At 41.0% G+C, this 18,492-nt stretch overlaps 1 protein-coding gene across 3 annotated transcripts; it reads right to left on the reverse strand.

The window, feature by feature from the left end:
• Positions 1 to 354: 354 nt before the first annotated feature.
• Positions 355 to 17,503, reverse strand: LOC102235704 (interleukin-1 receptor type 1-like). 3 transcript variants are annotated; one of them, XM_023337482.1, is made up of 12 exons: positions 17,444 to 17,503; positions 16,954 to 17,117; positions 9,285 to 9,495; positions 9,021 to 9,189; positions 7,400 to 7,574; positions 6,533 to 6,601; positions 6,228 to 6,354; positions 4,940 to 5,079; positions 4,659 to 4,811; positions 3,327 to 3,491; positions 2,924 to 3,112; positions 355 to 888 (listed from the first exon to the last, which is right to left on the reverse strand). In XM_023337482.1, the coding sequence occupies exons 2-12, from the start codon at positions 17,018 to 17,020 to the stop codon at positions 695 to 697; spliced, it is 1,659 nt and encodes a 552-aa protein (XP_023193250.1). In that variant the 5' UTR covers positions 17,021 to 17,117; positions 17,444 to 17,503; the 3' UTR covers positions 355 to 694. The 3 variants fall into 3 exon arrangements, with proteins under 3 accessions (XP_023193250.1, XP_023193249.1, XP_023193251.1); XM_023337481.1 differs by lacking the exon at positions 17,444 to 17,503 and having other exon boundaries at positions 16,954 to 17,168; XM_023337483.1 differs by lacking the exons at positions 2,924 to 3,112; positions 17,444 to 17,503 and having other exon boundaries at positions 16,954 to 17,169.
• Positions 17,504 to 18,492: the final 989 nt, after the last annotated feature.

Consider the following 18,492-nt stretch of genomic DNA (forward strand, 5'->3'; position numbering starts at 1 on the left):
TTCCCTCATAGTGATATTAAGACTCATTGATCGCTATCAGAAATGCTTATTGGCACTTATCGCCACCATGGGGGCATTTACTGCTTCTCACAGGGCCAGGCTGGTTCGAACTGCTAATTTTCTTTAAAAAAAAAAATAAAACTGATTATTTAAAATGTATCAACTTATCTTAATGAATGCGTTTCATCTTCTGAAGCAATTAAGTGCAACAGAGTTTGTATAAAAACTGTGCAGTAGCTGGTAGTTCGCCGTGTGCGACAGTTTGAGCTAGTTAGCAACACAAAAAGCATTAACTACCAAAATATTGTCAAGAAATCCTTGCAACTGGCATGCTGTTCATTGTAAAAGTGCTCCGTTATAATTTTTGTCATTCACTTCGATTTGTGAAGAGGAACTCAAATCTCTGGACTTCATTGGCCAGAGATTTGAGTTTGGGAACAAGTATAGAAAGAGCTTTCATGGAGCCCTACAAACTGAATCAGCTCGAGTCAAAGAAATCTGAGATGCTTCAAAACAACACCAAAGACAAGGAAAGTAACACAGCTCAGCTCAGGAAATGTTCTTCACTTTATAAAAGCATAGGTTGTTTAGTCCCCGCGTGTGGACGGCTTCAGGACCGAGACTTCTGACAACTGAAGATTCTGATGGATGCCATCTTTAAGCCTTCCGGACAAATCAAAGTACGTTCACCGCTTCAAGCGATGCTCTGCGGCCTCCTTGCAGGTGCGGCTGGCATGTGACGGCGCAGGCTCTTCCAAAAGTTGCTTTTCAAGTACATCTGAGTCAGTTTGTTGGTTTCAACAAACGAGCTTTTCCACTCCAGAGCTCCTTGTGTCCGCTTGATGTAGCGCAGTGACTCCGGCAGCTGACTGTAATCCACCGGACCGTCTGGCAGGAGAGAACAGAGGCGAGTGCGTGAGTGTTGGTGTGTTGAAATGTTTTTATGCACTTTTAAAAGGCTTCCGGTTTCCTTTTGGTTTAGAGTTTACCTCCAACCAGAAAGGTCTGGGAGCAATTCATGTTAACTTGGTAAAATCTGAATGAAGAGGCTCAGAAGTCTCCAAAAACATAAAGCGCGTGTTGGCAGTCGCTTTATTTGTTATCTGAGGATCTTACACAGGAACTAGAGATGCTTGGTTTCATGCATTGAGAGAAGTTATCTGATTCTTCTCAAGCCGTGAGCTAAAACAGCAGTTTCTTGCTCTGAGAACATTTTGGTCTAATGAAGTTTGCTGAAGCTTCAACAACATGCCGCGCTCAGACTGGAGTCTGATCGGTGAGACGCTCAAAAATCCTAGATTTTTTTTTTTTTACAGTCGGTGAACGCATCATAGTAAGCCAGGCCAGGGTCAGATTGACAGCAACACCATTTCAAAAGTCAAAACATGGAGCCTGATCAGAGTCGCTTTGTTTTGTGCCTTTTTTTCCCCCCTCATGGAACATAGTAGATGTGGGAAGCAGCTTTTGGAAGTCTTAAAAGAAAAGATTAGGAATTACTCTCTATTAATGTGGGCAAAAAGCGCCAACAATGAAACCTTCACTGATTACTAATGTATGATAGGCCAATTATTTAAGAAGAAACCTTCGTTCTTTGTCTTGCGATGGAGAGCTTCTTGTTAATCGTGGAGTGAGCGGTTATTGACGTGTAGATTAGAAATCGGTCTGATCTCAACGCCGGAGGGCGTTAAAGTCGTGTCGCACGAGTGGAAACGTAGAAAATTTAACTTTATCGCAGCAACTTGTTGAGGCTAAAACATTAGTTTCTCGTTTTTTAGATGCACACTGCAAAAAAAAAAAACAATAAAATTTTACCTAGTATTTCTGGTCTAGTTTTAATTGCAAATATCTTAGCACACTTGAAATAAGACAAATCTTAACTTTTCGGCAAGCTATGGAAACTGGTTTTAAGTCAATAATTCCTCAATATCAATGAAAATGTACTAGTTCCACTGGCAGATAATTCACTAAACAACAAGACATTTTTCCCATAAGCAAAATAATCTGCCAGTGGAAACAGTTTTTCATCAGAATTATGAAATTATTGACTTAAAACAAGCATTGCTTGTTACGTTGCTGAAAAGCTGCTTGGAAGTTAGTTTTGTCTAATTTCAAATGCACTAAAACATTTGTGCTAGAAACTAGAAATAACTGGTATAATTTTGCAGTCTTTTCATTCTTCTGATTTAAGCTGCACTTCAAATGTCTCACTAGGACCTGATCATAAATATCAAAAGACGTGGCTTCGATGAAGAGCTGTCTGGTTTCGGAACAGACAAACACACGCACACCCTCACACTGCAGCAGCAGCAGAATTGGTTGTGTCTCTTGGCTGAGCAGAATCAGCTTTTATGTGTCTCTGGGTCTTACTCACACAGTTTTTTTTGGCAAAATCACAGCAATTTGAGGGGGCGAGGGGCAGACGGACTGGCATACGGGCTAACCGGGGAATTCCCCAGTGGGCCTGGCGGCCTGTGGATGAGCTGTCGCCTTCGCCCTGGACTCACGCAGTATCCTCAGCGCTACACGATGCCTCAAACTACTAGTGTGGAAGTTTTACGGTGATGTGTGGCAGTACACGGGGTGAGAGAGCTATTTGTGTGTATGCTGAGTGGGAGGGGAGGGGCTACGGACACAGCAGCGCAGCCAACACTCAGTCAGCATTGAGCAATGAGTACATGAGGATGATTGACAGCGCTAAGATCCTCCTCCTGGCTCTGATTGGTTGTTTTTGGTCCGGAGCGGTGCATTTTTTCAGACAGGCAGTAGTCTGAATTAATGTCTGAAGCTCAGGGAGGAGGTCTCATATCAAACTGTCACAACATAGTGACAGTTTTTAAAAAAAACTAACCATATTTTTAATAAAAGTTACATGCTGCAGATTTAACGTTCACAAAACTCAACCGAGAAGGCTGTTGGCCCTTACCGACTTCCACCAGAATAACTTTAGGATCGTTTCGCATCAAAGCGTCATGAAGGCCCACTTTCTGCTCGTACGTGAGCTGGTTGGGATTCTCCCAGAACTGCGCCGTCTCCTTTGATTTACCGGCAGACGACAAGACGATAAGCAGTCGGCGGCATTGGCGCACCGCGGCAGAGATGACGTCGTGGATCGCTGTAAGACATTAAAGACGGGAAACGCAAGTCGTGACCAAGCGGTCGAACCCAGACACGGCAACAGCTGTCGTAGTTTTCTGGGTGCAATCGCACAAAACGGGAGATTTTGGAAGAAGCTGCACTTTTAGAAGGAAGTATCCTGCCGAATTACAGACTAGTTATTACTAGTAAGCTCTCCTTTCCCATGATGTGGTATTTTTGTGGTTCCTGACCTTCTCCAGGGCGGTCGTCCCGTCCTCTGATGTACAGGGAGTAGCCGTGTTTCTGCTCCAGCTCCTCTGGCAGGAGGCGCAGGGCAAAGCAGGCCACGCCGTCCAAACTCAGCATGGCCGACTGACCGACACTCACGTAGGCGTCGTAAAGTTTCCCATCCGGAACTGTGAGAACAACGAGTGATCGTTGTCAAGTCGATGGCTATTTTTGCTGCAGCTGTGCAATAAAAACAAACTGCTTTTTTCCCCCTTCACTGAATGACATTAAGTCCGACTAAACGTGTCCTGTTTTTAGCACTACCAAGATATTCTCTCAAAGGATCTGAAGCCACGTGTTCAAGAATCTGGTCATTTGGACCACGCTACGTCTTTGACACTCGATGTGACCCCAGCGGTTTTGCTTCCCTCACCTCCATAGCAGCGTACGCCCTTTATCTGACGCTCATAACAACTACAGTAAAACAGAAAACATTAAGCCCCATTTCATTTGATTTCTTAAAGTTAATCTTTTGTTTATTTTCTGTAACCTCTGTTCTCTATTTTTTATTCATCCACCTTCTTCAATATGAAAACATTTTCTGTGTTTTTTGTGTGTGTGTGCTTTGTTTTTATCTCTGGCTTTTGTTTTGTCATGTATTGATTCGTGTTTATAACTCACATTAACATTTCGTGTCATTACTTGAGTGTCTGTGTGTGGCGTTCACTGTTGTGTTAAAAATTAGAAATAAGTCATAACTAAAAAAAAAAAAAGGATTGCCAAAAGTAATTTATATTCACTGAATGCCAGACTGATAAGAGATATATCTTTCACTTTCTTCAAATCCAGAAGTTTAGATTCGTTCCTTTTAATATTTGTCTGAATTTCCTTTTAAACTCTACGACTCGGGTCGGCTTCCCACTACAGTTTGCTGGGACTTTGGCCCATTCCTCCTCCTGACAGAGCTGCTGTAATTGAGTCGGGTTTGTATCTCTCAAACACCTTTTCAACTCTGCCCGCTAAATTTCCACTCTACTGAGATCAAGGCTTTATGATGGCCACTTAAAATGTTGACTCTGTTGCGGCTAAACAACTAAACTTATCAAGAGTCCTCTGGGCTTTCCCAAATTGCTGAAGAACTTAATATTCTTAATATGTTCAAATTCCTGATTTTGAATAAGGTGGTAGAGGAATATCCTAGGATAATTCTGTCATTTGGCAAGTACATGTGGTTTTGTTCAGCCTAACTGACTTAAAGAAAATATAAAGTTTAGTCCAACAGTGCGAGAAGATGGCTACATGTCTTTTTGCGCACTGTATGTAAAAATCTGTATGATACAAGAAGAACTGCTCACCTTGTTTGGAAAACACTGTCTTCAGTGCCCTGTACGCTAAGAAGAGGTTGACTTTGCAGACGAGGACGAAGGCCGTCAGGATCAGGATGGTAAAGAGGGCAGAGAGCCAGAGAGACACGATCATGTAGAACGTGTTGCGTTCAGTTGGGTCAGCTGAGGAAACAAGGCAGACAAACACAAGTGGTTACTCAACAGCATGTAAACAAGAGTCAACACAGCTTCTGGTTAGACCGGACACAGAGCGATGGCTTTGCGTATCCGAGACGCTTCGAGCAAAATACCTTCTTGGAGCCGGGCCTCTCCGACCTTCACTTCCACCGGGCTTGAGATGTGGCAATGGATGGGGACGTTCAGGAACTCGTTTCGAACTGTAGCGATGGACAGAGTGGACTCACCAAATACTTTGCCTCTTTCATGGATACTAGAAAAGACATTTTAAAAAATCTGTCACTTAAAAATATGAACCGTAATAGTCACTGACTACAGAGCTGTTTCTTAAGCTGCCGTGTACAGCACGCTTGAAGCATGTTTTGTGCAACAACTTTTGTCTTTTAAGTCGTGTCTTTAACGCATCTCCGCGTGTCGTTTTCATTCACCCCTGTTGAGTATGTTGTGTGTGTTTGGGAATATAAAAGGCAAAATTGGAGATATTTTCAGTTGTGGCTGGGTTTTTAAGCAAACTGATCATCTGAAGATGAAAACTCAACGTTGAAAGGGAATATCAGGAACCAAATCAATCAGAAAGTGGACAGAAAGGCTGTGATCATTCGGAGCCTTTTCAAGCATTTATTAAGGCCAGGCGAGTAAATCTTCATCAGCGCAGACAGAGAGTCGGCATACCTTAGCAGGAGGTTAAATTATATTATTACTGGGTTGTTGCTGTAACATCTAAGCAACACTTGTGTAAATTCCTGATATACAGTGGCTTACAAAGATACTCATACCCCTAGAACTTTTCCATATTTTGTCACAAAGCAGCCACAAATCAAAATATAATGTTTATAAAAATAAATTTCTTTGTACTTCACAATTGTGTACCACTTTTTGTTGGTCTTTCACACTAAATTCCAATGAAATATATTCATGCTTGTGGCAATAGTGTGACCAACAATGGAAAAGTTCGAGGGGTATGAACCCCCTTTGCAAGCCACTGTATAGTACAAGCTTCGACACTCGTCATGCAGAAATTTTTGGCATGGGTCAAAACTCGGGGATAGCCAGGCTTAGCTTGAGATCAAATGACATTAAGCAGACAAGGTATTATGTTGTTTACTAAAGCAGCTTATGTTTCTTTACCTTTGAAATGCAAGACAAGTGGCAATAGTGTGACTGCGGCACATGGGAAATGTTCCTGATGCTTTTGTTTTGACTTGTTTTTAAGAGCCTGGTGTTTATTTCATCTCATACGTCTAACGATGGTGAGTAGATTGACCCGTGACTGAAAAACGACGACTGGTGTGGTGTCCTCTGGGTTCTCAACATTTCCTCGTGTTCAACTCCTTTAGCCAACAGCCCCTATCCGGCTCGACAGATTAAACCACAACAACATGGGAAGACGGAGAGACTCACAATTTCCAGGACTCGACCAGCCCGCTGATGTCGCTAGAGTATGTCCCGTTGATGGTCCAGTACATGAAAATCTCTTCGTCCTCACTGAAGCCGGTGTAGGCCTTACAGTGCAGCTCTGCTCTCTTACCTGGTGGTCCAGTAAAGTGGCAAACAAACCAAGCAGAAGACGAATGACAAATCTGCTCTGCCACCAACTCGCGGAAGCCAAAACTCAACAAAACAAGGGACGCACGGAACAAAGACTGATGAAAACAATAAAGTTAGAAATCAGAATGCATTGGGGTCGCTGTTGTTTGTTTACTCACCCACTTCAACTATGACCACCTCGTTTTTGGGCCTCACAACATGAATCTCTGGAAAGATCTCCGGAGTGCCTGCAACCACATCAATTTGAAAATTAAATCAAGAAACAGAAAAAAAAGAGAGTACAACACTTTATATAAAAATACAACAGTATTTATGCTGTTGCGGCAAAGACAGATATCAGGATTTGGTGAAAACATGAGTGATATTACCGAAACAAATGAAAAACTGGAGACACTACAGGAGCTGCTGGGGTTTCTGCCAGTCCTTTGTGTGTCCTACATGGAACAATGGCCGCCCCTGTCTGTATGTCAGTAGTCTGTTTGTCCGTCTGTCTGGGCTAAGGAGTCAGGCTTACATGTCAGAAATCTTCTCGCCCTTAGAAGAAACCCAAACTGGAACTGTGACCGGCATCAAAAGGTGCGTCTGGCACAAAATGAATCACCAAAAGAACGCTGAAACACGGTGGCCACTTCATTTTTGGGAGTTTAAGTTGACGTGGCGGTGATGAAATAGACCCAAATACTAGTCAGTCACTTTGGGCGTTTGATTTTGATATCAAAGTGTTCGGGCAAATCAAACAGCGATGGATTGTTGCTAAGCAAAATTCATGTTTTGAAGGCTTTCAGGTCTGAGTCTGCAGGAACATCTGTGGGGTCATTTGAGGAGAGCAGGGAACAAAAATCTGTTCTCACAATCTGATCAATTTGAAGAGACACACAGTGGGCAGGTGCTGTCGAGTCACAGAGTGGGGTACAAAACAGACCTTTTGCAAAACAAGACTGAATTCTGAAATGAATTCAAAAAAAGCTATTTTCATATCACAAAAATCCTTCACTTTGACCGTCCAAATTGGAGATGCACAGTACCATTTTTGACAGTCATCTGGACGCTGCGTGCTGCGGTGTAATTCCGGCCGTCTACAGTAACGTCTACGTGGCACGTGTACTTTCCTGCATCTGCCTCCGAAACGGCCGCCAGCCTCATGAGGCCGTTTGTGTTCGGATGGACGGGCTCTCCATCCGACTGCACCTGCTGACAGTCCTGAGCACAAAACAAACAAAATGCATTCTTCTTTTTTTGTTGTTGTTGTTGGGGAGATTGACGAAAAATTGTATCGTTTCTTTTATTTTTTTTTACTGATTGCAAAAGCGATTTAAGAGTTTAAAATCACAAAGGAACATTTATCTCAGCAGAAATGTGCTCTTATAAGACTGAGATAGGCATTTTGAGAGAGTAGTCTCTTTTTTTCTTGTTGATTTTCTGAGCTGAAATGATTCTGACTGCAGCACAGAGCGTGTAAAATGCTGACTGCCCCAAAGATACAACTTGATAAAAAAAAAAAAATCAAGAAATTATTATTATTATTTTTTTAAATCTCAAGCTAATTTTTGAGAGAGCACACAAAAAAGTTTTAAAACGATGAAATGTTTTGCTAGGCAAAACCTTGGATGGTCTGATGTGAAGAGGTTCATTATGTTAAGCCATGATTTAGCTGGAGTAAGCCTCATTTAGTAGCCAAACCCTGGGTGGGCTATTGCCAGAAGTGCAGAGTCAGTAAATCACAGTAGACTAAAAATAAAAAATAAAAAAATCTACAAAAGCAACATGTTATGGTCCTCTAAAGAAATTCAACAAAGTCATTGAGCGTCATTCAGTCTGGAAAAGGTCACAATGCTTTAAGACTTGAGTCAATCACTCCAAGGACATAATGGCGACTTATCCAGGAGGTTCAAAAAGAAACCGCTACATCGTCTACAAGACCTTATTTGCCTCAGTTATAGTAAGTATTCCTGATAGAACCATAAGAAAGAGGCTGGGAAGAAACATAAGACCTATTAGTTACAGGGCCTGAAGAGGCTCTGTTTTCAGTCTGCTACCAGCCATGAAGGGAACATGGCAAATATCTTATGGTGAAATATGGCAGCAGCGTTGAGCGTATGACAAAAAGAGATAAATAAATACAAGTTAGTGGCTACAAAAGACTTGAGGGAGGATCAACCCACATCAGGATAAAAGCCCTAAACGTTGCTTAGAACAACGGACAAAACGTTCAGGATGTAGATGTGCGTTTCATTGAAAAAAGAAAATATTGGAAATACTTGTAAATTTGTAGCTGTAAGGTAACTAAATGTGAGCAGGTGTACGGAGGCTGTAACGTCTGCATAACTGTACTGCATGTACATGTTGCTTGTTAAGGCAGATGCATTGTACAAGGTGTGTCAAAAGGGGGCAGTGTTGCGCTAGTTAAGTCAGGAACCATCAGACATGATGGGGGGGGGGGTGTGGGGGGAAATACCACAAATCACAGCTTTGCTTTCAGCCGCAGTTATGAAACAACTTTCACCTTTGAACTTCTGCTGACATCAAAGTTTTCTGTTCACTTCCTACTGCGTTCTTTGTCATTGATAACTACTTACAAAGCCAGTGATGTGTGAACATTTTACAACAGAAAAACTAAACAAAAATAAAATAAAATAAAATAAAAACCTTCGTCCATCGTATTTTCCTTGGGAGACTCAGTCTGAAGATCTCGTTCTGTTTGCACGGAAGACCTTCACTTGTTTCCTTTGTAGCCAAAATCTCTTCACTTGGATCAGGACAGCTCGACCCGGACACTAAAACTCTAAATCGTCCTTTTGATGGTTTCATTTTATTCCTACAGAAAAAGAAAACACTTCTGTAGAGCTTATTCCTGTCAGGATTTTCCAGCCAGTCCAGGATCGATGTATAAACGTGTATGTGTTGTCTGACCTTTTTTCACACACGTAGCTTCCACTGTGAGTCATCTGCACGGGTAGAAACCACAGCGACCCGTCTCTGACCTCCACCCCAGCGGGGAGGCTCCCATCCCCCCCGTCCCCTCTGCTCCACTTTATCTCGGAATGAGCGTCAGCAATCTGGCAACTCAGCAGAAACAAGTGACCGGCACTCACGTGGTAGGTGTCTGCTTCCCCCTGGTGGTCTGAATCAGGCAGTGCACAGACAAAAAATAAAAAATAAAAATCTGTCACCGAGTGCTGCATGAATAATAATAATAATAATAATAATAATAATAATAATAATAATAATAATAATAATAATAATAATAATAATAATAATAATAATACATTATTTATTCCTTGCAAATATCAACTGCAGTCCACAAGATTTATTGCCAAGGATCATTGATGCATCAAACGTATCCATTTATTTCTATATAACTGAGGTAAATTCAGCTAAGCTCTGTTCCTTCTTTTAGTTCAGTAAAGTTTAGTTCAGTTTAATCCTCGTTTCACTTTTTTTCATTTACTCTTCTGGCCACACGGTGGCGCTGCTGCGGTCATTTAAGACAGACGCAACCGTCAAGCCAAATCCATTTCGAGCTGATTATTGTGGCCGTTTTTGTTTAATCAAATATCGCATGTTTACGGATGGAATAAAGTGGCATTTTAGTGGCTTATGTTGCATTTTCAGAGCCATTTTCATGCTCCTCTTTTGTTTGCTTTTGTGACAGATTTGGGCTTATTTGAACACTTTACCTGCTGTAAATTTTGTTAAAAATATAATAAAAATACAGTGAAGATGTTTCCGGACACGTAAGCAACACATGCAGAGAGCCTCCAGGTACTTGATTAAGTGTAAACCTGCCAAGAAATGTCAAAGGTCCACATGGCGCTGTTTGCTTTAACACAAAATGTCATGTTTCCAAAATGCACGAACAATTACAAAATGACATACAGAGGAAGAACAAACATATTCTATTATCCATGGCCACTTTTCTGTGGGGAACTTTGTTGTTTTTGCTGCCCAGGAATGACAGCAAAGAAATGCTAGAATGTCCAAACCTGACAAACACAATTTCTGACAAAAGGAACAAAAGCAAAAAAAAAAAAAAAAAAAAAACCCATCAGATCAAACATGCATACAAAAAAGAAAGAGAAAATGACCAAACAACTCACAAGACAGATGACCCGTGTTAAACACATAAAGAAGAAATTGCGCAACAAGTCACTGAATGATGTAAAAGTGATTTGTTGTTTTTTTTTTCTCCATTAACTTTTGGGCTTTATGTTTACTGTGAATCTCTTTTGGAAGTTGCAGAATTGTAGAGTCTGACTAGTGACCAAAACAAGCACTAAAAAAAAACTACAATCAGACAAAAGCGATTAACGTATGTTTAACGTATTTATCTGATATGTTAAACATGGAAAGTCTAACCATCATTGCTAGAACGAGACCTGGGAAAACATATTTTTGATGCAACATGCATCTCGAAAAGCCACCAAATGCAGGAGAAACAGTGAGAAATAAATAGACTCTAATGATCTGGTGTACACTCTCCAGCTAATTCCTTGTGATGTCGGTTCAGTATTGGCTCCTTTACGAAACTCAGAACACTTAAAGTGCTTTCAGAGTGACTCGGTTACACATTAATCCACCTGACAGCATACTGGCTGACTAAACAAGTGCCAAGAGAGGCAGCTGGAATCGAACTCACAACTTTCTCTCCTCAAGCCACTGAGCCACAGTCGCCTCCAACCTTGTGGTGAGGTTGAGGATTTACTTGGGTTTTCAAGTAAACCCACGTAAAAGTGTCACACCTGGAGGCCTGCTGAGTCTCTGCAATTATATGTTAACACTTGTAAGTTCATTTTGCTTGCGGACACCTACACATGCATCCTCCACTGCCACTTTAAACTTCTGATCTGACTGACTGCAACCTTTTTTGTTGCATGCCATGATTTCATTATAGAAGATTTTAAAAAATACATTTCTTCGTGCAGTTCTGACTGTAAATCATCAGTAAACTGCACAAGGTGCTGCTAAAATCCCCTCACTTTGTGTAATAAAGGCTGTTTGCTTCGTTCTTGTGTTTCTCCCCTGGATTGCACAACTCTGTACATGACCTGCAGATGTTCTCAAAACAGCAAAAAAAAAAACAAACCCAAAAATACAAACCCTGTTATAATACCAACACAACACGTTGCACTGCAGCGGCCGACTGCTGAAACCAAACACACATTATGAGGCAAAAAGAGTGCGTATTACTCAGATATGATCATAACTGATAATGTCATGTTTTGATGAAGTTGACTTATATGCAGAGAGGCAGACGTCGAGTGGGTGCTGAAGGTTTTAATCGTAAAGTGATGATTAAACAAAAATTACAAGCATCCAGATGAACCACAAGCAGGAACAAAAAACAGGAAGCAGGAAAATGAGGCGCATGTAGGAGGAATTTAACAAAAGAATCCAGCAAGGAATGACTGAGAATGAGTTATATATATATATATACTGTATATATACTGTAAATATACTGTATATATATATATATATATACAGTATATATATAAATATATATAAATATACATATATATATATATATATATATATATATATATATATATATATATATATATATATACAGTATATATACAGTATATATATATATATATATATATATATATATATATATATATATAGTGGGGAGCTTGATTGCTAAACAAGGAAGAGATGGCTGATTAGAAACGGTTGTGTTGCAGAGCAGAGAGAGAGAGAAAGTGGCACAGGGGGCGAGGGAGAGCCCACAAACTGGGTAACTGGGAAAATGAATCGAACCCTAACAAGAAACCAGACATAAGGAACATAGAAAAACTGAAGGACTGAACTAAGGCAAATCAGAAGCTGATCCAACACTGAAGAATAACTGAACATGAAAATGTAGTTAAACTGGAGTAACTAAGAAAGGAGCAGAAACTCGGCGGATCTAATGAAAGAATAGAAACTAAAGAGGACAGAAATAATGAACAAACCAAACACAATTCAGAGCCTCACAAATGATTTCTTAAATTGTCCTTCACTCCCGTCCTCCTTTATGAAAGCAAGTCTAACATGTTTTATTATGTTTTATTCTGGATTTAAAAAAAAAAAAAATTATTACGCTGCTGCCTAATAATATTTACAAGCGCTGCCAACAAAGTTAAGTGATTGCTTGTCTTGATTAGTTATATTGTAAATTAGAAATCATTTGTAATGAACATAGCATGTCATAGCTATCCACTTATTCTTTGCATTTTCCTCAAACTTATCCACTTCCGTTGTAGTACTATTTCTTTTTCTGTTTGTTATACGTTGGATCATGTCATTATTATTTTTCCTTGTCTGTTTCCGGACTAGGAAATGTTCCTTCATTTTCACCGTTTCTGGCTGTATCCTACAGAGAGCTCTACTCATCTGAAAGTCTTAGACAGAACCGTTTGTTTGGGAAAATATTCGGGTTTTTTGGGGGGGGTTTTTTTTTTTTGCACAACTTTTATGCGAAGCTGCCTTTTGTCACATCGCAGTCTTCCTGTGTGAACAATTTCCACTTTTTTCGTGCCGTGCTGACGTCGTTCTCGCTTCCTGTGGAGCGCCAGCAGGTCGATTCTGAAGTCTGTGCCTCGTTTGCCCATCAGCGGAGGCAGCGTGAGAGAGCTGGTTGATTCAGTGTAGGTTTTTAATGCATAATGAGTTTAAAACAAAAACAAAAAAAGAAGAAGTCAACTGAAGGCGGATGGAATATTCCCACCACAGTTTATGAGTTAAATCTCAGTATGCTTACACCTGTACAGGAAGGCCTTGTTTCTGACGGACTGAGAGTTTGGCTGCAGGTGCAACACTTGTGTGGGTGGGTGTGGGGCCAAGTGATGTAAGAAATGATATTACACTAGTGGAAATTACACACAGAAACTGATGTGGCTTTAACACCTCACCAAAGAACGCACTCACCAGTGTAAGAATATGCTTTTTTTTTTCTTTTTCTGGGACTCCAAGCATTAGTTACTGGTTATTATTACGACATAAATCATACGACGACTAGAAAAACCACAGGGATTACATCATTGGCAGCTGTTGCCCAAATGCCACCTTGCTGATCCGCAGCTCCTTACGCAACAAACACAACAAAACACCCACATCCTCGACAAAAGTTCGTATAACCGAACTCCTGAGAAACATGAGCTGCAACCGTTGATCTAGTTCGATAGGTTGAGGTTTCAATCAATTTGGAAGCGTCTTGCTAAAATGATCTGCTGTGGCTATAAAATAACTTAGTTAAGGTCTGATGAGTGGTTTTGCATTTGCGCTACAATGTGGGGGTTTCTAACTCCAAGAAAAGAAGTACAAAAATAAATCCCACAATGTTTTTTTTAAGTGCGTCGAATCTGAAATCCTTCAGCTAAATTCTGAACAACCACTGGATGTAAAAGTTTGAACTAGAGACGGTAAGGCACAAAAACCACCAGCCTAGTCCTAAAACGTAACACCAGTTTGTCCATCACGACGTTCTGGGCCACTTTCCATTCCAGGTGGGGCAATAAAGAAAAAAAAAAAAACTCCTTTGGGGTTTAGGTGTGGTCCACCTCCCAATTCAACCATATCAAAAACCCACCAATGTTTAACACATTTTGTTTTGTTTTGTGTGTATCTACTGTGAAATGCTGCAGTAATGTCAGAAACCCGTTGAAAACCGCAAAGGAATATGCAGTGGGGATCCCTCATTGCACTTTGATATGCTGTAGACAATTCATTTTCTTGTTGTTACTTTCCAGAAAGCATGACTTCTAAGTTAAAAGTGTTCACACCCCTCATAAAACAGCACTAATCAATACCTCCCACTTTACATTCACATAAAAGCGTCCCATAATATTTAACTGAAAAGCAACTGAGATGGGAAAAAAAAAAGATAAAAGAATAACGTGCAATAGCTTGATTGTTGTCGGCCAATGTGCACATCAATAAGTGAAGCACTTAAATAAAGACTCATTGAATTTCGGCATGTAGTCTCAGTAAGTGGGACCTCGGTTTGGACTCGCCAAGTGAGCTGGAGTTTTGCACTCTGGTCACGCCACAACCTTCCTCCTGTGAGGTGAGACTTTTGTCGATCTTTATCAAACTCACGGCGTCTCTTTGCAGTCGAATCGAAAGCCTGGAGGGTTCTCTGGTCGAAATCGTCATTTGAAGGGTCATTTCTTTGACAAAATCACTAGTTAGATCAGAAAGAATTGAGCATGATGGCCACAAAAAGCAAAATGTTTCACCTTGCGCCAAATCCTTCCTACAGAGTTGTTCCCCCTTCAGTGTCATCAGACCACAATACCTCCGTCCACATGGATTTGGAGGATATTTTTCTGTCTTGTTCGGAAAGTACGGCTTGTGATTTAAAGTCGTTGTTCTTATTCCAGACATGGGGAATAATAGGATTGATGTCACACATTCAGCTGGATGGTGTCCTTGTCATTTTCTCGGCAGCCACACTCAACAGTTTGTGTCTGCTTTTCGAAACCTTTAGGTTTACCATGTGTTGCCTTGTTTCTTCTACAACCTTTTGATGTCGTAGATGACTGTGTCTATTGTGCCATCCCACAAATATAAAGCTCTTTTTTATTTAAATTTTTTTCTAACTTATACATATGTACACTGAGATCCATTGGAGCTGTTACCAAATGCCTGTGTTGGAGCTATTTATTCTTTATTTCTTTATGCATTTGAATTTTGTTAGTTTATTTTTACATTTCCAGTTTTTGTATTATTTGCAGGTTAATAATTGTCAATTCTATTTATCTTTTGTTTTTATTATTTGTTCTTATTTATTTGTTTTCTAAAGACAGGAAGTGTGGTGGATCAATCCACTTTCTATAAGTGTAGGGGCCTGGTAAAGGACCAGCAGGCATTTGGGTTTGGGGCCTATGGTTTTTACCAGAGCGACAGACGTAGACAGAAGTAGATAGGAGCAACAAAGGAAAGTTTGAAAGTTATAAGTGTTTTGCTGAAAAGAAAAATAAAAGCAACCAAGATAATCAACAAGTTTGGACATTAAACTTCTTGTGCCTGCGTGAAGAATCTGGACCTCAGTCCCTCATACTGGTGGATGGAACTTTTTATTGGATGTTTGGTTTGACAAACAATCGCCACTACAGCCTGTAATCAATGGCTTCAGCTAAAAAACATTTGAAACCAGCAAAAGTCACGAAATTCAGTTTAAACGACAAGGTTTTCATTTCTGCTCGACTGTACTTATTCATTTGTCAGGCATAAGAATGAACGAGTCTGAGCAGGGATTGGTTTGAAAGTGTCCGTTTCCACTCCTAAAGGTTTTCGACGCGTTTCAGTTCAACTCGACGGTGTGTCGCATGAAAAGCTGGAGAGGATTTCCAAAAATGTCACTTTTCAGAACAGGGGACACTTTTTCTGAAGTGTGTTTTCTTTTTTCTATGTGCAGAGAAAACGAAGTGCGAGCGAACAGATTATCACCGGAGAGCAGCAGGAGAAAATGGCAGCGTGACAAAAGGTGCTCAACACGTCCTGCAGCGGCCTGAGCCTTCAGCTGCAGAGATAAACCAGGAGGAGTTAGAGGAGAGTATAGTTTTAGGCCTCGTCTAAGGAGCCTGGACAGAAAACGTCGAGCTGTTTACTTTGCAGAGGAGTCTGATGACTCCGGTTCCACTTTTTAAAAGTCTAAGAACAGCCTGCAGTCTAAAAGTGATGTGCTCTGTTATCAGAATCAGCATTCTTGGCCAAATCTGTGCACACAAACAAACAATTTGACTTTGGCTCCACTATACTCTGAATGTTCACGTCTAGTGGGAAATAAAAGAAAAGAATAATTTTAATATACATGCGAATGCTCACAGTGTTTCCACACAAGGTCGAATTAGTGTAGAAACGCACAGTGTTGGTTGCGGTTCGTACCGATTCACGTTCATCCTTTATTGCTTATCGTCATTTTGTCACGTTTCACACAGTCGTTGCTGCGAATCTCTGCATTCCACTGGAAGAGCGAATAAATGTGTTAAAAGCTAACTAGAGCTGATGGTTCTTGGCGCTCTACATAGAGATAAAAAAAACAAAACCCAACAGCATATTTTGTTCTCTTCAAAAGCGTAAAAGTAGGGAGGAAAACTAACATTTTTTCAAACTACGTTTTTCTGATAAACTCGCTCGCTGAAGAGCCGATTCATTGAAATCACATTTTAAAAAATGTAATTTGTTGAAGAGATTTCTGACTGAGCTGTTTAACTGGTTTAGAGGAAACCACAGATGTTGCTGTTCTCACACGAAACCTTTCTGTCTTCTCGAGTCTCTTAGCCTCTTATGATGGAAACTTGTACGGCTGGCTTATGATTTAGCAAACAAAATCATCTTCGAGACTTTAAATCTCTTACAGTTTTGTCATTTTTGCTCTTTGTAATCATCTCTAAAAGATAAACTGTTGGGTTTTTTTCAACCTCTACTGAAACTGAAATCAGTTAGATTTCACAGAGTCAGCGAATCCTTTGATCCAAAACAACTGCATTGCATCTTACCACATTTTAGCTCTACAGACACAGAGTCTGGCTCTACAAGTCACCCCTGTGTCAAAAGCTATTGTCTTAGTGTGAATAGTGTGGTGATCTGTACTCACCGTGGCCCGCAGCCCACGCCAGAGACAGGAGTCCAGTTAGGAAGCAGGTCCAGCCTCCGGGCGCCATAGTTCTCGCCTGCGGGATCTGAACAGGTCAGAGTCATCGAGCTCCTGTGCGTCTCCTCCGACGGGGCTCATTTTCTGAGCCAAGTTGTCACTCCACTCTGCAATTGGACAGTGCTTCTTAACACATTTCCTGGCAAGGCCATTCAAACACCCACTGCTGTTGTTAGGGAAGTGAGAGGTCGCACGAGGAAGTCGGAGCTGAAACACTCCCAGTAAAGGAGTCGAAACACTCCCAGTAAAAAAAAAAGTCCAAGGAAGTTCCACGCACTGGCGTTTTTATTTGTTTTTTTTTGGGGAATAGTTATTAAAAAAACCCAAAACAAAACCTGACAGTCATTCAAAAAACCCCCCACATAACTACTGTATATTTAAATGAGCAGCAGAATGTGAAAGAAGTTGCTTCTACCTTTAAGTTCTAACTTACCATTTTAAGTGTAGACAAACTTCTGGTTACTTGCACCAGTCCTGATCTCTGGGTTGCTGGGTTTTCCATGCTGCTGCATTTGGTGTTTCGTCTCATAACCCCTACTTGAAATTTCCACTCAGCTTAAAAAAAAAAAAAAAAAAAAAAAAAAAGCACCACACACTCTGCAGTACAGGTGAAGCGCAATGACTCACTGAGAGCCAAACAGGGTTTTGGTTGTATGCAAATGTAAATGTAGGTCACTTGACCTCAGAAAGTTCAGATATGAATTTTTAGAAAGTGTATGTCGTAACAATCAAGAGCTGACGAACGGGCGGGTTCAGAAGGAAAGTGGTCTCTCAAACGTCTGTGATTTGTCGGTCTGAACATGAGCACTTTGAACTGCCTTGTTGTTTGATGTACAAATCTAATTTTCTTTATCTGTCAGTGAATCACAGATAAAAAGCATCTTGGTAGGGGACCTGGTGTCGGCTCACCAATCTCTGGTGCTGAGGTCACCAAGGTGGTTAAGGCTCCTGGTTGGAGGAGATCCACCTGGAGTTTCTTTAGGCTCTGGATGCTGTGGGGGTGTTGGTTGATACAGCTCTGTAATACTGAATGGACGATGGGGGCGGTTCTCTTGGATTGGAAGACCAGGCTGGTGATCATCTCTATTCAAAACGGGGGACTGTTCCAACTACTGAGGGTCACGTTCCTATCCTCATCTATGGTCACAAGCTATGGGTAGTGACCGAAAGAACAAGATCACGGATACAAGCGTGCGAAATAAGTTTTCTCTAAAGGGTGTCATTACGCTCCTTTAAGCATAGGGAGAGTAGCTCGGTCATTCAGGAGGAACGGCGTCTCCACATCGAGAGAAGCCGGTCGAGGTCCTGGACTCCTTCCTGGTAGAGTATTCTGGGCATGACCAACAGAGAGGAAGACCCAGAGGAAGACCCAGGACGCGTTGGAAGGACCATGTTCCTCAGCTGGCCTGCGGACGTCTTGGGAAGCCTCCCCACAAAAAGAGTAAACCTGGCTTTGATCAATTTATCCATAAAAAGATTGAT

The sequence above is a fragment of the Xiphophorus maculatus genome, chromosome 7, assembly GCF_002775205.1.
Source record: "Xiphophorus maculatus strain JP 163 A chromosome 7, X_maculatus-5.0-male, whole genome shotgun sequence".
Taxonomy (NCBI): Eukaryota; Metazoa; Chordata; class Actinopteri; order Cyprinodontiformes; family Poeciliidae; genus Xiphophorus; species Xiphophorus maculatus.

Excerpts from the sequence above, each read along its gene's own strand:
- LOC102235704 (XM_023337482.1), bottom strand. The coding sequence starts at position 17,020 with ATGGCGCCCGGAGGCTGGACCTGCTTCCTAACTGGACTCCTGTCTCTG. Across the intron at positions 9,496-16,953 it reads GGCGTGGGCTGCGGGCCACG|ACCACCAGGGGGAAGCAGAC; the intron begins GTGAGTACAGAT and ends TGCCTGATTCAG. Across the intron at positions 6,602-7,399 it reads CCAGATGACTGTCAAAAATG|GCACTCCGGAGATCTTTCCA; the intron begins GTACTGTGCATC and ends ATGTGGTTGCAG.